The following is a 17359-nucleotide window of genomic DNA, read 5'->3' on the forward strand; positions in this document are numbered from 1 at the left end:
TGACAAACGTGCTGGCATACAACCACTAACGCGCCTTCTCCTGGCTGCTGTTCGGTTTGCGCTGTTGTGCGTAGAGCAACTGCCTTCATATTTCGCAGACATTTTGCTCTTTTCTGTCACTGGCAGCAAAAACAATAAAACTCCAGAAGTCCTCTGCTTTGTTTCAGTTAGCAGAAGCTCATTTCCCATGCAGAGACTTTGGCGCCATCCTGCCTCTCTAGTGTGGTCCAGAGATCTGGAAGTGCTGTAGAATTTCCCTGTAGCTATTACTGTGTTATGTCAACCTTGTTTATTGTAGTTTTAATTTTGCAAATTCAGGTACAAAACAAGCTAAACCCTATGGCTTTCATAACTGTGAAGGTCAGGTGACTGGTTAGCAAAGGCACTGTATTGAATTAAACTGGAAAGCCATCCCACATAAACAAAGCATGATGCAATAACGTGCATTCAAAAGAAACAGCTAGCAACAAAGTTTGATAAAAGTGCTTCTTAATGACAAGGAAGGACACTCTTCCACTGGTAAACAGCCTGGCAGAATTTATAAGCGCGAGACTTTTGGTGCAAATCTAAGACAATATGAAGAAGAGGGGAGTTGACTGAAAATTCAGTTGGTGTGTGGGTGGGTGGGTCGGGTGGGGCCAGTCCTGAGTGGTTGAGGCCGGGAGGAGGCGGGGCTTATGGGTACAGGCGGCGGTGGTACTCCAGCAGCCTCAAGTCTCCTGCTGCTTCAGCTTCCTCCACTAGGGTCTATACACACAAAAACACACACAAACACACACTTATATCAAAGGCTGAAAGCATGATTCACTTTCAAAATTAAATACATAATTTAAACCACATCCGCTGGGGATATATTATACTCCTTTTAACAGTACAGCCTCTTAGGCTGAGATTCCAAAATGAGATTTAAATTATTTCATTTAAAAAAAATAAATAAAAATTTTCTTCTAGCTTTTTAAAAAATTACTTAAGTGGCAGATTTCTTTCCCACTGATATTTTAACAAGCACACGCAGGAAACGTATATATTAGCTGGTGTTTCGGACATTCAAAACTGTCGTCACTGCATTCTAATGTACCCTCATCACCAGAAAGGCACATTTCCAATAACTCCCTCATATGAGATTGTGAGATCAACACAAGTATGCACAAGCGGCTCACGTCTATTAGCTGCAGGTCGTCTTTGGCATGGAGGTGGCGGAGGAGATACCAGCGCGCCACGGACGCCACTGTGGTTGCATCTCTGGAGGTCGGGCTGTAAACGATCTTCTCCAACAGGCGTCGCGTGTCCCTTGGGGGGGGGGGGATAAAATGCAACAATCACATGATGATGAATAAAATAATGCTGCGAAAAAGACCAGCAGCCTAAATTACTGCACTTACATACCACAGCCAAGCTTTCATTGCTCATTAAACTGTTGCTCTGGTAAAACTGGCAAGGCGACAGAGTAGCCTTATTATTAAGAGTGAGGCCCTTCTGAGCAGGTGTTTTGTGACTTGGCTTCAGAGCATCGCATATGCTGATGTGCTCTTGGTGTGGCCAGCTGAGCCCACAGATTAGCCTGTTCTCCGCCGTGGCCTGCCTGCCTACCTACCTGGCACCCATCTTCACGGAGAACTGGAGCAAAGCTTGGAAAAGCAGAGCAAGAGGACAGGGACCCAGCTTCAGCACCTCACCACATGCCTCCCGCGCCAGCTTCACCCATTCGGCTCCTCCGACCCCGGCCTAAGGCACACAACGAGGCGCATAATCTCAGTGACCTACTCTGGCTTCGAGACAGCAATCACAGACTGCATAATTCCCTCACGTGCATGATCTCCACAACTCATTTGTACATCCAAAGGGATTATAGAACAAGCTATTCAAAATCCAATTTATTATTATTATATTTAGGTTGGACTACCTGCCTCAACAGTAATCCATCAAAATTACCACATCTAACAGTTACCCAAAATGCAAAGCATCTACCTGAAGAAAGAGCTGAAGAAACAAAAAGTATGAACACACACACTATTAGACAGATAGACAGATAGAAAGTGTTTATAATGTATATATATATATATATATATATATATATATATATATAAATATAAAAAGACCAGCACATGCAAGACCCATCTGTGAATTTTGTGCCTTGCTAAAGCTACAGTGGCAATTCATTTACAAAAACAAAACACTGCAATTTTGTTTGTGAGAACACCTTTTTAGGAAATATACTAACACTACAAAAACATTTACAATGAAATCCTGATATTTTTCAACTTGCTCTCAATATGAAAACTTAATTGACGTTAAACTGAAATACAAAGCAACTCAGTAGTTTCCCGACAAAACCTTTCGAGAACCTGTAATTGATGCATCTAGTTGTTTGTCATAAGCAAACAAATAAACAAAAATAAATACATAAAATTATGCAATAAAAATGAACAAGACTTGGCTGATAGCTCACTGGTGGCAGGAACCAGCCTCCCATCAGCGCCGTCTCAGCCCTGCAGGAACTGACGATTACTCAGAGAAGAGACTCTCTCACATCGTTCTCTGCTTTTTCTTCCCCAACTTCCTGGCTGTGCGCATTATGAACAGTCCCCCCCACTTGCATCTAACTACAGGAAATGACCATTTCACTGCAAGTTATACTGTGTATGACTATGCATGTGACAAATAAACCAAACTTGACATGGTTGGGTTTCTGTTTTCATGATACAAACTATGTACGGATTAAAACAAAAAGTATAGGACTTTTTAAAAACTTAGAAACCTGTTTAAATGGAGAATAATGCTGTCCAATTTCAATGGTAATTCCACAATGGCAAAACAGCCTGTACACAGTATCCAAGATCTTTGGTCAACAAGTCACAAAATTTAAAAACCACTTGATTGACCACTTTAAAACAAATCAAGGAATTTAACCCAAAGGGCCCGTGGAGCCAAAGGTCCTAAACCTCACCCACGTACTCACCATGCAGGGGGTGAGAGCAATCAGGGCCAGGCGTAGCAGGCTGCCCAGCTTCCCGCTGTGCTGGCCCAGCTGAGAGGCCAACTGTAGGCTCTGCTGGAGGACCATGGAGGCCTGGCCGAGCAGACCCTGCGAACGGTATACCTCTGCCAGCCACTGGGGGGCGCAGGGGAGAGACAGAAATAGCAAATGTAATAACAGCAAACGCAGCACACTTCTTGTTTTAACAGTCACTGTACCCTAAGGTCTTTGAAAGGTTCCTGTGGCACTGTATGAGCATTCTGATGAAAGGTAAAAAATAAACTGGCATGCCAGACGCTGTGCGCTTACAAAGCACTGCAGAAGTACTAAAACCCTCATAAATAAACAAAGAGTCCAAAAGAAATGAATCCTAATTTGCATAACAGGCATACCTGATGATCAAGAATCATATTTAATATTCAAATTTATTCAGAATGCACAAAAAAAAAACAAAAAACACAAGCTCAGGGAATGGATAGCTCACTGATCCTCATACAAGAAATCATCTTTATTTTTGTCATAAAGGTCATTCTCCAAATATGCCATGTTAAATTCAGAACACACTCATAAATTCACCGGACTGAACGAGAGTGTGTTCATGAGAACTGAATTGTGTATATAATGTGCTAAGAGCTGCTACAGCCATGGAGTGCGAGAGAACCATCACTCATGCTGTTCGTTGCGTCACGTAAGGGCTGCACTGTCATGGCAGTATAGAGAAATCATTTGATATTAAAAAAATTAAGGTAATGCATGACTAAAACAGGAGCAGGTCAACGTTCCCCCGGACGTTCTCCAGGTTTGAGGTGGTACTCACATGCCAGGCTAAGACTGAGGTGGGGTTGGCCATGACAGCTGCACTGAGCTGCTCCAGAACAGCAGGAGGGATGCAGGTGCCAGAATCAGACAGCAGGAGGCGCTCACATTGAACCTGCCTCAGCAACAGGAGCACTGCAGGGTTGTCTGAGGACACACGCAAGACCTGTAATGCATGCACGCACACACACACACACACACACACACACAATCGTATGCACAAACACTTAAAATCACACAATAAATATGTGCATTATGTCTTCTTAACTAAACTAGAATTAATCTCGGGGAGTGAACCAGATGCCATAAATAAGGATAACCAAACTGTCTGTGTCTGCACATGCGGCCACACAGACACTGGATGAGAGGTGGGTTGAGCACCGGGAAACACACACTCGTGCATGTGCATGTGCACACACACACACACACACGTACCCCCCTCACACCCACACCCAAGCATGCGCGTACACACACACACACACACACACACACACACACACACACACACACACACACACACACACACACACACACACACACACACACACACACACACACACACACACACAACCTGTGAGCAGAGGGCCTCAGCTTGGTCATACTGGTTGCTCTGCTGGAGTGCAGTCACAGCCTGCTGTAGTGCCCAGCTCTCCAGAGCCTGAGCCAACACCCCATCTTCTCTCCTCAGAGCTTTCACTGGAAAGACACACACACACACACACACAACAGACTGTGGTCACTACACGCATGCAAACACACATCCACACCCCTACACACAGTAATGCTGCCCCCCCCCAATAAGAAAAAAGACAGGAAAAACCTTTCATTAGCTTGACAGTAGCTCACCTACTTAGATTACATTCACTACAGACACGCACAGGAAATAAACGAACCTTTTTCAGATACAAGGGTCATTAGCATCCTCTCCAGACCCTCCCTGCAAGGGGCAGAGCCTGTCAGGGCACATGCTGTGTTTTCAGTGTGGCATGCGGCCATAAGCCCCGCCCATCCTGCAGGATCGTCTGAGTATAAGAAAAAATATGTGCGTGAGAGAGAGAGAGAGAGAGAGAGAGAGAGGTTAATTTTTCTGATTTACAATCACTGAAGGAATGATCTACACCAGCACTGACTAAACCTGTAGCCATAAAATAGCAGACAAATTACATATTGATTTTCTTGATGACCAATCAGATCAGATTGTACCAACTGTTGAAAATCATCCGGCCATGCCTGGCATGCCTGTGGATACTCAAATTCCCACTAAACTAACGCTGAAAACCACTTCCTGAAGCACATTTCAGTCAATTTCAGTGTATTGCTCCTCTCAGACGTGCAACATGATTTTCTAAACAATCTCGCCTCCAAAGCATCTAAGGCATCGTGTACTGGGTGCAGTATTGATTACTCCAAGCAACATGCAGCCTTCAAAGTAAACTAAATGTATTGAGACCAGGGTAATAAATCCTGGCTTTAATGTAAGGAGAAATGTTCACACATAAATTTGTCCTCAGCAACGGAACAGAAAACAAAGGACAACAGCGGATGAGTGATACCCACACCTCATGGTGGGGGAAGCATGGCACAAAATCATTAAGTTTCTTAACTCATCTGTATCTGGATAACATTAAAATCACACATAATGGATTTAGATCATCACTAGTCTATGCAGGTACATGCCAAACTCCATGTGTCGTTTGTGTAGGCAGGCACTACCCACTGCATCTTAATTGTACAGCGTGAATTAAGGAGCTGATCAGCAGAGCCAGTTCTAGGAAACTGTACAATCCAGAGATGTTTTTGTTATTTGGAATTCAATGCATGTAAAAATGTCAGACTGTATGGTCCAAAATCATGGCTATAGGGACTTGTCTTTTAATATCATCTCTACTGTGAACGGCTAGGTTTTTTTCCCCCAGAATATATTGAGTAAATAATCCCATTACAGTTTGAGTACAGTTATTAGTTAATAAATCAGTAATTACAAAATTGTTAATTTTTTTTGAGTAACTCCCCCAACACTACTTACCAGTAGTATTATACCTTCGTGCAGACATTAGCTAGCCATGGGATTAACCTGTAAATGAAGCGGAACCCACCTGGACAGAGCAGCACGGCTCTCTGAATGGTCCTTAGAGCATGTTTCCTCTTGTCTTCCCCAGAGTGTCTGCCTGAGGCTAACTGATTCACACCACTGTACAGCAGCGCCCTCTAGGAGTACAAAGAGTGGAACTGAGCCATGAGATAGGCAGACCTGAAGTCTCCAGCCTCCTCTGCACTGAACAGGGTACAGGATGTGAACCCACCTTTCCCAGAGTCAGGCTAGCATGACACGCCACACTGCCCACCACGGAGCCTGCCTTTAAAAGAGATGTCATATACACGCCCCTGTTACTAACCAAGTCTTCAGGGAGGTTTGTTTGTTTGTTTGTTTTTTACAGTAGTGAGCAGACTTTAGCAACAGGAGACTCAAAAGAATGGGTCTTTATTTGCAATGGCTCTGGGACACCTACATCAGCTTTGCTGGGACAATATTGAGGCACCAGTCTGGAGAGCAGAGCCCAGAGGGTCGGATTTCCAGGGTTCCTGTTACAAGACCAGGTCAAGCAGAAATGTCAAAAGATTAATGTGCAATAAAACTATTAATGTGATGTCACCAGAATCACAGCATTTAGCAGACGCCTTTATCCAAAGTGGCGAACACTTGCGACTAAGTACAGTTTGAAGGTTAAGGGCTTTGCTCAGAGGCCCAGCAGTGGAAAATTGGCAGTGGTGGGGCTTGAACCAATATTATCCTGCTTACTGGTCTAACACACTAACTGCTGAACTACACCTGCTCCATGGAACTGGAGCTGCTAAATATATAAAGCCTTCGTCATGACAATGATCACGTCTGCCAGCTGTTTAAGCAAAACACATTAAAACAGAGTCTGTCAATCTTTGAAGCTTCATTTCACAGATGCAAGTTGATTTGCTGATAAAGAAATGGAGTACCCTCCACTGAATGAAGGGTCCACCATTTCATCTCTGCTTTATAAGAATGGCTGTGCTAATGGACACGGTAGATGTTTACTTGTCACATGTTTACTCTTCAGATACGAATGTTGCTCTGTAAAGTCATTTGGGATCGATCAAGAACTAGATGAAAGGGCTACCCCCAGCACGTCCATCACCATGTACCTGAACACAGCCCTGGAGGCCTCTCTCTGCACAGCGCTGTAGTTGCCTTGGAGCGCCAGCAGGGTGCAGGTGAGCAGGCAGCGCTCCTCCACAGCACCTCCATGCTCTCCCTCCATCTTGCGCAACTCGGAGAGGGAGGCACTGGCCAGGGTGACATCTCCATGAACCAGGCCCAGAGCACATAAACACAGCAGGCTCTCTGGGACCGGCTCCTTTAGCACAGAGCTGCGCGAAGGACAGACGGACGCGCACACAAAAGATGTTTAGGGTAAGATCCAGCAGAAGAAATTGGGCCAGGACCAACCAAAAATATGGTTTTAATCTGGCTCCCCAAATGAATCTACAAATGTTTCTCACTTACGCAGAGTCCCTGAGTACTGCGGAGTTAAGATCACCATTTCCAAAACATCTTTGGCACTGCTGCTGCATTTAAAATCACACGCGCCAAACCTAAATCTGAACAATGAATGACTGACACAGGAGAGCTGAACGCAAGTGAGAAAACGTCTTTTGACATTTTAAAAGGACAGCTGGTGTAGATATCCGAACTGAGAAGACAGAATGTATATTAAAAAAATCTCAACGTGGTATCCAATTTCCAAACTCCTGATTCTTTCAAACATTTTAGAGAAATTTGCACTTAAGTCTAAAAAAGTCTGCAGTTAAATATGGAATTCCAGCCTGGTCTGTTTTTAAAGCCCTTCACAACACTGAATTTGCACTCTTAAAAGGTTTTTATTATCTTTTATAAACTCTAGGAATTTTGCAATTCTTATGCGTTTAGCCCTCACAGCAGTTTCTTTTGACGTAGACCTCATGTCTCGCTTGGAGCACTGTGTTGGCATTAAGCATTAAAATGTTCTTCTCTGGAGTTCAGATTCGACTCATTTGACTGAGGTTTTTCCCACCAGCCTTGGTGACTTTGAAGTCTCCTCAGAGGCTGCCAGGGTTATAGTTCCGGGTCAAACCCGTTTTCCCTTTATATCCACTCCTTAGGGCCCACTCTTAGAAAATACAGCATCTTTTTTTCCAAATGATACGCAAATGTCACCCAAATTTATCTGCCTTTGAAAAGGAAAGATCCAAACTCCTTAAACCCACTGTTGGACTGTCTAGAGGACGGTAAAGCCTGGGTAGCCTCACATTTAAACTTTAATGAGAGTAAAACTTGGAGCCAGTTGTTCCTGTGACTCTCCTCATATGGAACTCTGCTCCTGGGAACCATATTCAAAACCTACCATTAAAAATATGGGTGTCAATTTACAGTGATTTTAAATTGGACAAGCAAATAATCTGTGATTAAATCCAAAGGAGGCCTTTTCCCCAACAGAGGCTCTTATCTAAATCGAGGACTTTTTTTAATCATCTGAAAGTCATGTATTTATCTCATCCTGTTTTTTGTTTTTTTTTGGGGGGGGGGGGGGGGGGGGGGTGATGAGCAACCCAAGTTGAGCAACCCAAGTTGAGCATACAGAACATACATTTTAGTCAAAATGACAAATGAATAATAATCTGCTTCTTCACTACATTCTTAACTGGCATTTCACCCACTTGACACTGGTCCCTTAAACCGAGTTTGCCCCTCCTGTTCTAGGTCCTGAAGTCCACTTTGGTTGTACACTAGTAATCTCACCATTTGAAGAGCAGAGTTTTAGCACCGTCCATGTTTCCCATTCTATGCTGCAGTAAAGCCAGAGATGTCAGTATATAGGCCTTCTCCTTCTCAGTGGAAGCCACTGCAAGGGCCTTCTCATAGGCTAGGAAACAAAGCGAAAACACACACACACACACACACGGGCTGCCATTATGTATACGTGCTACTAAGGTCATATGAAAAGCTTTAAAAGAGGTTTACCATTAACACTCTCTTGCAGGTGTCCGGCCCTGAAGCAGGCTAAAGCCAGGCCTGTGAGATCTTGCAGCTCCTCTAGTGGTGTGGAGGAGTAATGGCGCACTGCTTCCTCCCACAGTCCCGTGTCACTACAAGAGAAAGTGCCACTAACTGTTAGTGGAAAACACTACTTTGTTAGGGGTTAACATCTGCTCAAGGCTTCAGAAGTAACTGCAAATAAAAGAAGCCATTTTTGTCATCTGCTAACGGCAGAATGAGTGACAGTTACCAGAGGGTCCGTGCGTAGCCTCTTAGAGCAAAGCTCATCTCCTCTGTGTGTGGGCTGTTCTGAAGCAGTTCCACAGCCCTGAATGGGAAATATAAAGTGCAAATCAAACATTAAATACTACTAGATACACGATCAGACACTAACAAGCACAAGTGAACAAATGATGAGACTTTAAACCTATACAAGAACTCTGAAAGGAAAAAAACAAACAAACAAACAAAAAAATCAGATATTAACATATACAAGAACTGGTTAGCAAGTAATCATACATTGAGACATACAAGGACTCATTCAAATAATTAGACATGGAAAAATAATTAGACATTACAATGCACAAGGACTAGTGAACAAATGATCAGACTTCAATATATACAAGGGCTTGTAAACAAAGGCTCAGGACAGGTGTGTGTGTGTGTGTGTGTGTGTGTGTGTGTGTGTGTCTGTTCTGTCTAGCTCTCGCTACCCACCTCCTATAAGACTCAGTGGCCTGCTTCTTCAGCTGCAGGTGTTCATTCAAGAATCCCAGCATCACAAAAGCTTCAGCATCTGTCTGGATCCTTTCTGCAGATTTACAGAACACTCAAGTGGTCCAAAAGGGCTTTTTTCCCCCCCAACGCAAAGTGATTCATGTCAAATGACAATATGTTAAAAAGGTAGCAACACAGGTGCACAAGCACTAGGGTCACACCTGTGTACTTGCTCAAAGCCACTTGGGCAGCGGAGACGGCGTTCATCTGCACTATGTTGTAGAGATACAGCTCAGAGTCTCGGTTACTCTTGTCCAGTAGAGTGGCACAGACCCAGTAGGCGTATCCCTTCACTCCTTCAGTCTAACGCCCACAAAACACCACAGCACTCACTCACTGAAAACATTGGTAACTGCAGAATCCAGGCAATCTGATACTGTAACTCTGTACATGAGTGCTTAGCTCTGTGGTGTGTCTGAAGAGATCCATGGTGTCATAGCTTCGCACAGTCTCAGCGATGAGAGCCTACCAGACAGCAGCGTTAGTTCTAGCAGTGACACAAAGGTTAAAGACGATTTTGTGATGTCTCGGGTTGATCTCCATGAGCTTGCTGTACCTGTCCGATCCAACAGTTGACATACAGCGGCTCCAGGGACTGGGCGATCTTAAAAGCCTCATGGGCCAGCTAAAAGGCAAACAAAAGAACAGGAAATAAGGCATCAGCCAAAGTACCGGGGGGGTTGTTTCTGGAGGCAAACGTGTGCATAAGGCATACAATAAATATACATAAACTTATGAGAGAACTTTTGAAATTCACCTCAATGTTGCCTTTCGTGAGATACAAAGTTCCAAGGTTTGTCCATGCTACAGCATTCTGAAAGCATATGAGATAACCATCAGCTCGGTGCTTAGAGACTTAACCAACCAGGCCCCTGTGCAGCTGGAACAGCACTTACATTCGGTTCCACTTTTACTGATTTGATAAAGCTGTGCTGTGCAAGGGCAAAGTTTTCAACTCCTGGAAGACAGAAAGCATGCACCACTAATCTTTTAACCTTTACATCATCATCATCATCATCATCACACCATTTAATGATTTACTTTAACAAAACTGATCATGTTTCAAAAGCTTTCTCCTTCTTACCTTTAGCCATGGCCACAACGCCCAGAACATTCCAATGCGTGTGACTCCCACTGTCCAGCATGACTGCCTTTTTAACGCACTACGGACAGAGAACACCACACGCTACAAGTCTGTGCTGTGTTTCAGACAGGAAACTGTGGAACCCCTGCTCCCAGGTCAGAGACGGCGTACCTGCAGGGCTTTCTGCAGCAGCGGCTGGGCAACCTGCTCAGTGGGCTGTCCCAGGAGCAGCCTGGACTGGTGATAATAGTTGAGGCCCAGATCACACCACAGGCCTGGCGCCTCCCCCATCACTTTCAGAGCACGGGCGTAGCATCTAGAACGCAGAGGTTACTGCACATGAAGCATGTTGATGGTAAACTCTACAGATCTGAAAGACGTAATGCTGGAGTTCTCACACGGTCACACACTGTCACTAATGAAAGCACTTTTAGAAACCTTTTAACAAATGGAGCATTTTGGGGGGGGGGGGGAATAACTTCACTTTAAATATCTAGGAGGCCATTAAATTTTCAACTGGACCCATCCCCTTAATGTCCAACAGAGTGTGGGTATGTGCAGGGCATGCATGGGTGTGGTGACCCACCTCTCCCCAAGATGCAGCAGCTGTTCCTGGATCAACATCTGGTCCTGTTTGGCCCCGCACAGTGGCCCAGGCACCAGCAAGCTGGCCCGGTTTGGAGACACGGTGCTACAGCTGGTGCAGGCGTCACCCAGAAGCTTCCACAGGCAGGACAGGTCTGGACGCTTCTGCACTGCCCTGCACACGCGCACACACACACACACACACACACACACAGAGATAGAGAGAGACAGACACTCCACTTAATCACAAACAAGATACTTTTGAAAACAATTTGAGACTTTCTCCTTCCCCATGCACTCACATAATGATAGTGATAAAGACACAAACATATGGTACCTGAATAAGTACTTGATGGCCTCCTGTATCAGGTCTATTGCTCTGCCATCCAGATAGTCCTCCATGGCACTTTTAGCCAATGCCAAAAGACATTCACCAAGTCCTGATGACCAAAAACATTAGGGATATCTGACATTTACCTAGTGATACATAGCCATTTATAAAAATCAGGCCAGTTAAAGAATATAGGTGGAACAAATAGAGCATTTAGTTCTCATTTAATTCACACTTTCAGACAAACATGAAAACAAAAACCTGGCATAAAACAGCAACACGTTGACACACAACTGCAAAAAAGGGGTATTTCATTCTCACACCCGCAGTCCATATCCATGTTCAGACTGAGACATGCGTACACACGCGTACACACACACACACACACTTACCCTTGAGTGCTGGCACATACTCCTCTGTCGCTATAATTTGCCGGTACTCCCCTGCAGCTTCTGAGAACCTGCCCAGGACCTGTTTGATAGCGGCAGTCTGGTAGAGGCTGTAGATGGAGTCTGGCTGGAGCTCGTGGGCCTTGCCAAAGGCTTTGAGGGAAGCCGTATAGCTGTGGCGGTTCAGGTATGCCTCACCTAAGCACTCCCAACAGACCCAGTCCTGAGGATCAGCCCGCAGCGCCGCCTGCAAACTGTAGGGGGAGCCAGGCATAAAGTGGGGCCAATAGAAATGGAAATTCTGTCTCATAGGGGATGCCAATGGCAGTTGCTGGTTACGGGTTTGCCTCTTACTCTGCAATGGCCTGTGGATGCTGGCCCACTTTAAGGTGATAGAGGCCTCTCCTCATCCAGGCCCACTTTGCTGAACCTGGAGTGGCTTTCTCGGTCACAGACTGCAGGACGGCTAAAGCAGAGTCCTGCATAACAGACAACGCATGTGCTGGTGGTTCACCTCTGTAGGGCCCAAATGCGGGATGATTGGGAATGGTGTAGGCTGCTGCTCACCATGTCCCCCTGCGCCATGCTGAGATCCACGGTGGCGGCTCCGGCCTCCCCGTCCGCAGAGTCCAGCTCGAACGCTTTCTTATAGCAGCCACGCGCCCGGCCCGGGTCTTTGGCCACCTCCCTGTAGAAGTGGCCCAGGTAGCGGAACACGGCGCCCAGATAGGGATCCAGCTTGCCAGCCTGGACAGGCGGCACAGTGATAAGCGAACCTACTCGGCCGAGGCCTAAAATCACACCTTCGCTGCACGTGGTGAGCAGTTGCAATGCACAGAAAGTCAGCGAAATTAGACGCTGTGAGCATCCAAGTTCAGACGGAGAGCACAATAAAAGGCTGAGTGAGACATTTCCAGTAGGTGCAAAGATCTCCAGCAAGTGGAGACATCTCCGGTAGACCTACCTTCAGCAGATGAGTGTGGGCTTTGTTCCTGTCCCTGCGTGACTCCTCCCCCATGTTCCAATACACACAGCCAAGCAGGAAGTACAGCTCACCGCTGTCTGGCCTCTGAGACAGAGCCTCTGCAAAGCTATAGAACACAGGAGAAACATGCACACATGTATATGTATGTATGTGTGCGTGTCTGTGTGTGTGTGTGTGTGTGTGTGTGTTTTCTACACACCTCAGCTCTGCATGATGGTGCTCATCTTTAGCCATGTGTGCCAGACCTTTGAGGGTTAAACCCTCCACAGAGTCTGGGTGAGAGCTCAGCAGCTCGGAGGAAACCTTCAGGAAGCAGACACATTTCACACAATGCAGAGTGGTTGAGTCCAAACGACACTACATCATATACTCAAAAAACAATAACGCATTGGGCCACACTTTTAACAGGGGCGAAAGTTCTGAAAGTAAAACACAACAACGGGAAAACCTGGTACCCAAAACGTCTCTTCAAGCTGCCCCTTTTGCAGGTAGGCTCTTCCTTTTAATGCCAACAGTGCAGGATCATTGCTGGAATCTGCCATCTGAACAGGACACATTAAAGTCATGTAGAACTACAGCCATATCAACATCCAAAGCAGGTCTACCTGGTGGGCCCACATAGGCTGTGCCTGGATCTAGGGAAGGTGGCCTACCTGATCCAGTATCTCCAGGGCTTCGTCTGCACTCTGCGATGTCCCATCTCTCACCAGGGCCTCCAGCTTCACCCGGAGCAGCTTCTGCGTCCATTCATCAGCATGTCCCACACTCCCCTTTAGCCCTGAAGCACGCACGCACACACACAAAAATACACATATTCCTCATAATGTACAAGCCAGAAAGTCCACTGCCTTTAGTACATCTGTATGTTTTACCTTAAATATTTGCATTGGGCACATGGGTGGCACATTTACACTCAGGGGTCCCACAATGTCAAATGTCAAATTCCCTGACTTTTCACCTTTGATAAATGGGTATGGAAATATAAAGCAGCCATAACAACCACTCAAACAACAGGGAAAACACATGAAACTATAAAATTTTAATAAATGGAAACAAATTTAAGATGCTACTAACAAGATTCCCTGATATTCTATCACTTGAACCAAAAATGATCAAAACCTCTGTCTTTGCAGACTACAAACTTTTTAAAATTCCATTATATTCCACAAATTCCATGACGCATGGGAACCCTCTACGCTTATTGTATAAATAATTCATATTTTCAGTGGCACACCACGTGGAATGGACTGCTAAACGACAGCTCTCGTTTTCTCACACTTACACACAGCATTCACAGAAATGCCCACAAGTCAGACGGCGTGAGCTTTTTATACCTTGACTGGAGGACACAGCACTGTCAGAATATTTGTGCATTTTGAGCTCAGCCAGGGCAAGGTTGTACAAGCCAATAACACTGGAGCGCGTCCGCCTCAGTCCTGCGGACAAAGGAACCAGAACGCTTAGACAACACTCAGCGAGCGCCAGATAAAATAACGCAATGAGTGCAACTGAAAGGATTTTTGTTTTGTTTTTTTTAAGAACATGCATAAACCTCACACTGACCAAGACAAAAACTTTTCACGGCATCCTCATACTTCTTTTCCTGAAGAGCCTTGACACCAAGGCCAAAGTGGGCCAGCGAATTGACTGGATCCATCTCCAAGAGACGTGTGTAGCTGCTGACAGCGTCCTCGCTGCAATCACCTACCACAGCACACACCAGAAACATCCTTTTAATCAAACCCAACCATTCTCCACTGCACTTAGCTATGAAACTCAATTTGCCTAATCTTGCTATGCACAGAAGGTGAGCAACAAACATTTTCTTAAGATCTGTGTTGTCAGGGGTGAGCTTTATAGCCTACTAGCCTGTCAGTAGAGTAAGACTCCAACCCTTGTATTCTCTTACCCGATATTAGGTAGCGCTCCCCTAGAACTTCTAAGGGATATGGGTCTTTCGGGTAGAGGAGAAGCACTGTCTCACACATCTCCTTCAGCTTCACCACTTCATGAGGAAGCTGGCACAGACACGTATGACGGATAACATTTATTTAAATTACACATACTTTACTACACTGATAGTACTCAACTTTTCTGAAAATACCAGGTGTTCATTACTTACTTTTGAGAGACATTTAATGTAATCTTGTGTAAGCTGTCTGTGGTCTTCACTTGGCACATTGTCTGTTAGTTCAAGAGCTTTTTCAAATGCAGACAGGAGCTGAAAATGGCATATAAAGATTTAGATAAAAGAAAAAAAAAAACCCTCTCATTATTAAGGTACCCTTTAAATATACTTTGGAAGAATCAAGAGCCATAAGAACTCAAACAATGTCGATGTTGTATAGCTAATATCATCTGCTTATATGACCTGAACATTTCCCTTTCAGAGCAGGTTACTCAGACATACACGACACACCGTGCCATTCCACTCACGTGCTGCTGTGTCTCGTTGTCCTGCTCCTCCACACTGGCCTGGAGCAGCCCGGTCATTTCCCTCCAGAGCTCAAGCCTCTCAACGTTCCGCAGTGTCTCCTCTGTCTCCTTCACCTGGATGAGTCGCCTCCATAACTTCGCCACCTGCCCGCCAGCGGTCGCACGCATGCACACATACAAAGCGTGATTTGTTGTTTTCAAAGATTTAGTACACTGCTACGTAGGGATTTTTGGGAACTGATTTTTCCACACAATAACTAGTGTTCAAACAAACTGCACTATATCCTTTTCATCTAGGACTCATCATAACCTTCCATAATAACCAGTCGATAGATTATATTTTGGTAGTGGGCTACAATGCGCTACGTAAACCCTGAACCAAGAAGTAGAACTACCTGTCCAAAAATCATGAAATCCAAATCATTCCTATACCTGTAAATAGTTTTTTTCAGTCTGATAGATGTCCACCAACTTCTTGCTTACTTCAAAGTATTTGACTTTATCTGAACTGCAAGCACAGGAAGGTAAAAAATAGACACATAAGACTCAAAAATGTAAAATAATGAGAGCGTGTTAGGCTACCTATTAGATCAGCAATACTTACATTTCATACAATGTTATGAGTTTTTGGTAGATTTTGGGCAGTTCAGCTTTGAACTCATCTTGGTTGCTCTTTTCATAGAGATTTGCTAGGCCCTGTGGAAAAAAAATCAACACTAACATTCATTTCTGTACAGTTTAATGCCCATGGAGTGCCTGTTACAGGGTGTATACAGGGGCGTTTACTTTACTGGATGCATAAACATGCACCCTACACACAGCATCATTCATTTATTTTTTCGCCCGCTGCTGCAGTCATACCAAGCTCTAGGCGCGTCACCTGATCACAGGCAATCTTAAAAATATAAGAACGAAAGAAAGACTCCACAGAAGGTGGGATAAAAGATTTCTTTTGTTTGTTTGTTTTTTAAATCCAGAGATTTTAAGGACATTTTTATTAACCGCACCATGAAGTTTAATGTCAATAGGTGCGTCTTAAACACAATAATACACGCGGGCCATTTTTGCAGCACGATTAACAAGTGAGGGACATGCGAGGCAAACGGACCTGCCACGCCAGCAGCTGCTCAGGCTCCAGTTCTGCTGCTTTCTTGTAAGACGCTTGGGCTTGCTCGGGCTGGTCCAGTTCACCCGCCGCAACTCCAATGAACACCCAGGCATTGTAGTTATTCTTCTCAAGTCTGAGGACAGCCTTGGACAACAGCACGCAGCGCTTATTTTCCGAGCAGACAGTGGTTTTGTGTAAGCCAAACCCAAAAATGCTTGTCAGTGCTCACCTTGCAATGTTTCAAAGCCTCTTTAAATTCCTTGTTTTTGATGGCTTCTCTGGCACTTTTCAAAGCCGACTTTACTTCTTTATTTGACATTGTCTATGAGGGGGAAATAAAACCAGCAGCTAGAATATATGATCTATATGATACATCTATATTATATAATATAACCTCAGCTAACTAGGTTTACTTTGTTGACTGACTGCTAGCAACCAACCCGCTAATTGGCCAAATGCAACTTAACTACACATTGCAGCGCAATAATTGAGCTCAAATCACAGCGTTCTGTAACGTTAAGACTATTTCACAAACAGATTATTAACTATAAATGAAGTAACTAACATAACTCGACATATTTATCTCTCACCACTGTGCTCGTCTGCTCGCTTCAGAGGAGCAGACTGCGCATGCGCCAAACTACAATTTTTGCTGGTAGAACGAGGGGGAAAAAAAACAAGATAAACTTTGATTCGCATTGATGACACTTTTAAAATAGCTTAAAGCGCTGGTTCGGATAGCGGAAGGTTATAATTAAAAGCCGAAGAAGTCTCGTTGATCTCGGCCGCCACCCTCGGAGCACTTGACCGGAAGGCGTATCTAA

General features: G+C 44.7%; 1 protein-coding gene across 1 annotated transcript; it reads right to left on the minus strand.

Moving 5' to 3' along the window:
* Nucleotides 1-266: 266 nt before the first annotated feature.
* ttc37 (tetratricopeptide repeat domain 37) lies at nt 267-17346 on the minus strand. Its single transcript, XM_027006224.2, has 41 exons — nt 17126-17346; nt 16765-16857; nt 16536-16679; nt 16032-16123; nt 15860-15935; nt 15428-15571; nt 15114-15212; nt 14901-15009; nt 14555-14695; nt 14326-14427; nt 13645-13769; nt 13447-13533; nt 13191-13294; nt 12971-13097; nt 12574-12753; nt 12361-12485; nt 12010-12260; nt 11624-11726; nt 11288-11461; nt 10873-11017; nt 10702-10780; nt 10514-10575; nt 10375-10431; nt 10174-10242; nt 10008-10082; nt 9779-9920; nt 9558-9651; nt 9091-9168; nt 8826-8950; nt 8604-8727; nt 6971-7195; nt 6304-6376; nt 6097-6150; nt 5890-6001; nt 4687-4815; nt 4365-4489; nt 3795-3959; nt 2960-3112; nt 1595-1725; nt 1161-1290; nt 267-747 (listed from the first exon to the last, which is right to left on the minus strand). Exons 2-41 carry the CDS (start codon nt 16852-16854, stop codon nt 676-678), a joined length of 4692 nt encoding a protein of 1563 aa, XP_026862025.2. The 5' UTR covers nt 16855-16857; nt 17126-17346; the 3' UTR covers nt 267-675.
* Between the last annotated feature and the right edge of the window lie 13 nt (nt 17347-17359).

This window comes from Electrophorus electricus, chromosome 9, assembly GCF_013358815.1.
Source record: "Electrophorus electricus isolate fEleEle1 chromosome 9, fEleEle1.pri, whole genome shotgun sequence".
NCBI classification, from domain to species: Eukaryota; Metazoa; Chordata; class Actinopteri; order Gymnotiformes; family Gymnotidae; genus Electrophorus; species Electrophorus electricus.